The sequence below is a fragment of the Haliotis cracherodii genome, unplaced genomic scaffold (assembly GCF_022045235.1).
Source record: "Haliotis cracherodii isolate W230 unplaced genomic scaffold, xgHalCrac1.p SCAF_7, whole genome shotgun sequence".
Classification (NCBI taxonomy): domain Eukaryota; kingdom Metazoa; phylum Mollusca; class Gastropoda; order Lepetellida; family Haliotidae; genus Haliotis; species Haliotis cracherodii.
Genome location: NW_027266330.1, coordinates 1,401,042 through 1,408,675, shown reverse-complemented (window position 1 = coordinate 1,408,675; position 7,634 = coordinate 1,401,042). Strand labels below are relative to the sequence as shown.

At 37.1% G+C, this 7,634-nt stretch overlaps 1 protein-coding gene across 1 annotated transcript in view; it reads left to right on the top strand.

The window, feature by feature from the left end:
* Positions 1 to 4,276: 4,276 nt before the first annotated feature.
* LOC139447481 (von Willebrand factor D and EGF domain-containing protein-like) overlaps positions 4,277 to 7,634 on the top strand; it is a 58,183-nt gene continuing 54,825 nt past the window's right edge. Inside the window, exons 1-2 of the mRNA XM_071228877.1 lie at positions 4,277 to 4,328; positions 6,536 to 6,817. Coding sequence (XP_071084978.1) covers positions 4,295 to 4,328; positions 6,536 to 6,817 — 316 coding nt within the window. The 5' untranslated portion in view covers positions 4,277 to 4,294. The remainder of the gene's footprint in view (positions 4,329 to 6,535; positions 6,818 to 7,634) is intronic.

Here is a 7,634-nt window from a genome sequence, read left to right as displayed (position 1 = left end):
AAGAAGAGATATTTCATATTTTAATGGGTCTGAATTATCACTAGCTTACATATAGGGATAACAGTGGCATTATTCAAAGAAGCAAATCCATATTTGGTCAGAAAGTTCTAAATATAAATATAAAATAAAGACAGGATTCAGGCAAATGCAGGAAGAGCTTCACGGGCAGTATTGTGGTGAAAATACCTAAAGCGTCTGGTGTGAATTTCTGAAATTCAGGAAGGTTTCTTAATGAAGAAGAGTGTTTAGCTAAAGTTTCACCAAGTTTATTTGCAACATCTGATTTATATTCCACTAAGTGATCACCTTCCTCCAAATGATGAACACTAGATGTTGAGCCTTTACCATTAATCCTTTGGAGCATATTTCACACCTTCGAGATAGGTGTATGGGAATTAACCTTCGAGACATAGTTTTCTCAAGAATGATGTTTGTCTTGAGTGAGAGGACATCAAAAAGCGCTACTTTATATTATATTTCCATTATATAAATTATGTACAGTAGGATTTTGGCAGAAGTTAATTCTCTGCTTTCTTCATACATTTTCTAGCCTGTTTGCAATCACTATAGCACAATGACTTCCAATGTCTGTGGATTTGCTGAGGACTTAGGATAGGTATCGTCAGCGATATCATTTGGTTCATGTGAAAGTAACTGAATTGAGTCAGCAATTGAGTATTTTGCTTGTTAGATACGTTTTGAAATACTCTCTTGCAATAAAAATAACGGTATTATCTTATGGTGTTATGTTTGCATAACTGTCCATTGGAGAATGGGCAGAGAAATCGGACACTCATATTCTCTAATCTCATCAAATAGGAATTCCATTAGAAGCAAATGTGTAACCATTTTCAGGGCGAAGCTCATCTGACTCAACACTTGGAGTTGCCTTTTCTATATAATTCGTATACCTTCTTTTCTAAACCCGGGCTTAGGTTTACTTGGGGATTTTCAGTGTTTGTGAGACAGGTTGTTTTACGTAGCCCCATTCCACTTAATACAACACATCAGGCTGTTGCAGTCCGTCTGCCTGTAAACATTGCTTTCCCATTGCAGTCGCTTTATGTACCTCCATCTTTTACCTCCATCGTTTACTCTTCAACAAACTGATCTTCAAGCACTTTATGACCAGCTCCCCGATTTAATGGGCATAATCCCCTTTGGGAAGTGCTGATACAAACAATGAAGGGAAGATATGCTTCTTTTATTGCCAATAACGCTCTATGATTTTTTAATGATACCATCTTCGAACAGGCACATATTCTTCTCTTGATCTATCACTTACTAACTCAGATCTGTTAAATGAATTCGAATTCGACCTCTGTGGAAGTGATCATTTTCCGACTAAACTTCAGAAATATATTCCAACTGTTCCTCAATCATCACAATGGAACTTCATAACAGCTAACTAGCCTTTATTCAAATTACACTGTATGGCACGTATGGCAAATTAAATCCTGCTCGTTGTATCAATGTTCCTGAATAGCTGATGAATGTATTCCCAAGTCCTCTGCAAATCCACACATCCGTAAACCATGGTTTAACAATGACTGCAAACAAGCTAGGAAGGCATTGAAAGAAGGTTGAACACTATTTATCTTGTCTTCCAATGGGGCATAATTTCAATAAATTTTAAATTGCAAATGCTAAATCCAGGCATACGTTTAAACAGAATAACATCCAATACTGGCAAAATTATGTTAAAAAATAACGTCACATACGCCAATAAGATATGAAACATGGTGCAGAAAATTAAAGGTAAGGGTTCTAATCATTCATCTTAAGAATGGGGATGAACTATGAACTAATAAATTTGATATTGCAAATAAACTAGGTGAATTGTTAGCAAAACATTCTTTAAAGATTGACGTGAATTTGGATTGAGAGGCTGTTTGCCTGAATTTATATCCAAAGTTTTAACATAACAGTAAAAAGATTGCAAGTTCACAAGTCTGCTTGGGCTCAACACTGCCTGATCAGTATAATTAGGATCAGGGTGTCCCACAAGGCAGTATTTTTGTCTGTCATTTTGTTCAGTATTAAAATAGATAGTCTCTCCAAAGTTTTAAATAATTTCATTGATGGATCACTGTTCGTTGATGATTTAACATCTCATGTTGTGGTAATAATATGAAAACTGTCGAAAGACAGCTGCAGTTACATTAAAATATAGTCCGTAAATGGTCGTAAGAAAATGGTTTTACATTTTCAAAATCACTTTTGAAGAAAATACAAACCTCATAGAGATCCAGAGTTGGTTCAAATTCCAAGTGAGGGGATCAGAAAACCCAACTCCAACTTTACAGACCTTATATCAGCTCTAAGTTGGATTATGGCTCCATCATCTATGATGGAGCCTGTAAAAGTAATTTAAAAGTATTAGGTACACTTCATCATCAAGCCCTGAGGCTTTGCCTTGGTAAAGTAAGAACTCCACAATTACTACGTGGAGGTTGAAGAGCCATCTCTTAAACTCCATCGCATAAAACTATCCTCACAAAACGTCACAAAACTATTTTCCAATCAATCTTATCCAGTCCATGACTGCGTATTTCAAGGGACGAAACTCTGTATAGCGAATCGCGGAGCCTTAGACAACTGGGCTCCTTCTAACCAACGAATGTATCAGGAGGAAAATAATCAATTAAGAAGCACTCACAACACTTTCAAGTGTATATTTACTGATGGATCCAAGGATAATGACGCAGTTGCTAGCGCCACTACCATTGGATCCAGAGCCATATCATCAAGATTTCCAAGTGACACTTCAATTTTTACAGCAGATTCACAGGCGATATTAGCAGTTCATCATATTTTCTGATTCTCTTTCTAGCCAAATTGTTTGATAGGCATTACTTAGAAGTTGACAGATGACAAGATAGACACAATTTTATGGATAACAACTGTTTTAATACTGTGAAGAGCGATGTTACGGTATAGATCCTTATACCGTTGTCAAGCAGGACTGAATGAGGGACAACGCCTATGTGTTTTCTTTCCATCGTGTTGTGACAGCATCACCCTTTGATGTCACACCTACCAATGTTATCCCATTAATGTATGCAATTGTTGTTACTGTTAATCCTCTACTGTTAATCCTCCACCTACTATATATATTCTGCACTATGTCCCTCATTCAGTCTTGCTTGACAACGGTATAAGGATCTATACCAAAACGTCGCTCTTCACAGTATTAAAGAAGTTGTTATCCATAAAATTGTGTCTATCATGTCTCTTTCTAGTCATTAAGAATATTTCATCTGAACATCCACTGTTATGCAAACAATATAGAATTACATAACGATCTTGCGACTGGCCAGTACGACATCATCTTTTGTTGGTTACCCAGCCACGTTGGAATCATTGGTAAAACAATGGCCGATGCTGCTGCAAAAGCAACAATAACACAAATCTGTGAGACCATTTCTTACCCCATACAGTAATTATAAACCTGTAAGTAGATGTTACATCAACGATCTAATGCAAAAGAAGTAGGACACTGTAAGAAATTAAGAAAATACATGCAATAAAACCAACTATTGATTACACCTACTCGGGTTGTCAGTCCAGATTTAAAGAGATCATTTTACAACGAGGTCATATTGGCCATTCAAGATATACACATGTATGTGAGGATCCTCCATTTTGCATCCCTTGTGATGAATGAAATCGCAGTCAAGCATGTCCTGCTATTGACTTTTTCATCACAAGGGATCAATACTTCAACGTTTCATCACTCCAGGATATTTTTCACATAAGCTCTCATTTATTTCTTGGAGTGGGATATTTGTTTGTTTTAATCTTTGGCTAACCTTCCCCATAATCACGAGTGACTATAGGGATGTTGTCAGTCTTGCTGGTGTCCATGCAGGTAGAAAATTATTGTAAGTCCACAGTTAAGTGGCCTACCTTCGGTTGATGGTGATATATAGCCCGATTTTATATTGTTATTAATAGTTAGGTTTTATGTTGTTTAGGCCATCCAACTTCTGACACCATGTTGTGTTTGTACATCATACCGTAAAAGGCGACCTTGCTTGTCGAAAGAGGCGACTAACAGGATCGGGAAGTCAGGCTAAATGAATACCAACCATATAACTGATATTATGATAGTGAATATTGAAGACAGCCTAATAGTCTCTACAGCAGTGACCACATGATAGGTTAAGTCAACCAACTGAGGCAAAACGTCCCTCATGAAAACAGCAATCTCTACAATATCACAGTAGATAACAGCAAATACAACATACAGAGTTCTTATTTTTTTCAGATAAACTCAGTGAAGAATTTCGAGATGCTGAATTACAGCCTGCTTGTCATAATCTTTGGTGAGTTGTACGTTGTCCATCAGTATGTGTATACATACATACATCACCAAGTCTTGTTAGCTCATGTTTCTGATTGGATGACGATACAGGAAATTCTCCAGGCAGTATAATATGTATCAACCAATTTGGAGTTTTTTCCCATTTGGTTCTTTCAATGTGAAACTAAGTAATATTCCAATTAAAGGACAAATATTTGTATACATGCACTTACTTAAAAGGTATACTTTAAGTGACCTTATGCCATGACGTGCTGATGGTCTGTGATAACGTTTCACATTTATGAATCTCCTCAAGAACCATATTAAAGCTTTAGGAAGTTGACACTTTGCATGGGAGATGGGGGATTTATTAAAGCTGACGGAGACCTGCTCGGACTCAAGACATGCCAGCAATACACTGTCAATCAGTAAAACATGATTCACCCTGGGTCAGTGTGTTGTATCTCTGTTGTACAAGAATATATATGCACTTTGAATTGTTGACATGGTTGAGTTGGTTTTCTGTTATTAAACTTTACTTCTTTTGACAAATGTTTTATCAGCTTCACCGAAAGATAGTTTGTGAAATATTGAGATTGTTGCTAAGATTTGTTTTAAGCCTTGCATGCCATATAACAAACGGGGCATACCAAACAGGATACTGTGTATTATTGATTTGAGGTCATTAACACTGACAGCCAATAGGTCCAGCAATACATTGTGGGAGGGTGTTTTGCCGGTGTTGGCCATAATGATGAGTAACAATGCCAATTGTTATGCAAATGTATGTCACTACAGCAATGATGTGACCTTAATGTGTCATTTGTATTGAAGCTAACTGCATAAGAATTAGGAAGATTTCAACCATGCGAATGTAGTTTTACTCAGCTGTATTCTCGGGTCTCCAAAATTGTATATTCAATTTTATACCACTGTTCTGATATACGAAAGTTGGCTTTAAAACAAAAACGGAAGATATTTTCTAGTGTCACTTCCATAGAAAATGATATCGATTTTAACTTTTTTCAAAAGAGGAAAACTATTTTGGGCGGTGCATGTGGTAGTCATGATGAACACGTGTTTTGGTTATGCATACATGTCAGCCTGGATGTTTTGTTATTGGATGAGGGTATCCGTTTTTAACTGACTTATCAAGCTGTGCTATTTGTTTGGCCGTTTCTTCTTTGTATGATGTTTCTTTTGTAATGTGAAAAAAACAGGTACGCGCCTCCAACATCCGACGCTCTTTTATTGTATTAAACATACACTAGTGCAACCTGATATTGAATACTGCAACCTATTATTTATCCAGTGCATGTCAACAATTACAAATGTATCAATGGCTTCCAAAGCAAAGTATCTACACGACATCGATCTAAAACTCAATACACTTAATTACCATATTACGAGTAATCATTATCATCACTATCCCCAGTGTCATGTGTAATTTGTCATTGTTCTTTGGGCTTGAAGTCATCAAACTGAGGGTACTTCACGGTTATGTGTACATATAGCTGTGACGTTTTACAGAAATACGCTATAAATCTTTGCCAAAGAAGACAAACTGGCTACCATCAGATGTTTGTGTTCAATCTTGTTCTTGGTGCATTGTTTTTTGTTGTTGTTGTTTTTTATGAATGAACATTATTCATGGCAAGCAAACTGAAGGAACCAAATCAACACTTTAAAATAATCAATCCGAACTATAATAATTAACTCGGGTTTCTGATTTTATAAGTTTTGTAGATTGAAATTTAGTGAATTGTTAAAAATGGTAACTGAGATTTGTTATGGGTCTTGCTTGTCCTTTATGAAACGGAGCATGCAAAAAAGGATGCACTGTATTATTTATTTGAGGAAACGTGGACAGCAATTAATTATAGGAGGGTGTGAGAACCATAATGAGGAATGACATTACCAAATGCGATGAAGTATGCCAGATTCAGGGAGTTGGATTTTGACATGTATAGATTTCCTTAATATGAAATAATATTTTGCTCAAATCATTAGATTTTAGCGACTTGTTCATATGTTTAATTTTATCATTTGAATATACATGGCTGTGTTTGTTGACTAAATATCCAGGTGGGCTACACTGCAGTGAGGCAATATTGTCTTGAAAACAGATAGCCATGATTTTGTACTCAGTGTTCATATACTAAATGTAATAAAACCCAAATAAAAGATCAAGAAAGTGTCAACACTTTGATGACCGTGATTATTTTTCAGTTTCCACAATTCATGGAAATGATGAGGCGTGTCCCTTGGGTAAATATGGTGAAACCTGTGAGGAAACGTGCAGCCCTAACTGTGCCCCTTTTTCCACTGACAAGTCAGTCCACTGTCACAAACTGACGGGAAAGTGTTCAGGAGGATGCAAGAGCGGCTGGCATGGTGACCAATGTAACAAGAAGTGCAGCAAGAACTGTCTCAACAGGGTCTGTGATGTATACGATGGAACTTGCACAGCATGTAGAGCGAACTATTCAGGGGATTATTGTGAGACACACGGTACGTGGACCGAAAAATATAATTTTGTATTTTGCATTTAAGGTAACATGTACACACTTATTCGTCCATCAAATACTAGTAATACATGATATATGATGCCACGGTCCATGTGAGTGATTACTGATTTATCAAAATCAGACATACTATCTAGTTCTTGTAGCGAAGGCACTTTTTAATCGTGTCTTGCACGATGTATCCTAGACATTTATCCATTCATTTTAGCTGAGTTAGACGTCTACAGATTGAAGTGTTGAACATACTTTTGCAGCTTTAAAAAACATACTATTCCCTGCTTTTGGTACAGCTACACTGCTGTCCACAAAGCCATTCTAATCACACATTTGAGAACGCATGCAACATGCATGTGCCAAGAGTGCTCAATGGGTTGCACATGGCTGACCAACGGGAGTTTCAGGTGCATGTAAGAAATCAATCAAAAGGTGTAATGAGATGTTAGTCTTGAGCTAATGAGCGGCCATGGTCATCTTGTGTGCATCACTTCCGGCCTGTCTTTGATTAGTGTTCGGTCGCCCGACTATGTACATGAATAGGTCCACTCAGGACCAGTCTAGCCATTGTGACGAACCGACATCAGAACAACAATTCATTTAGATACGCGTACAGTTCTACGGAACTCCCTCAGTTGCCACGATTGTCGGGTGAGGGTAAATGGCCTCACTAAATCAAGTGGTTGTGAATTGCGGAAATTATATTTTAACCGTTTGGCTTCATTTGTCATTCCAGTTGATTGTAGGTATTAACGATGTTCGTTCGACAATTTTATGCTTTTGAGGATGGTAAAGTATATGAGAGCAGT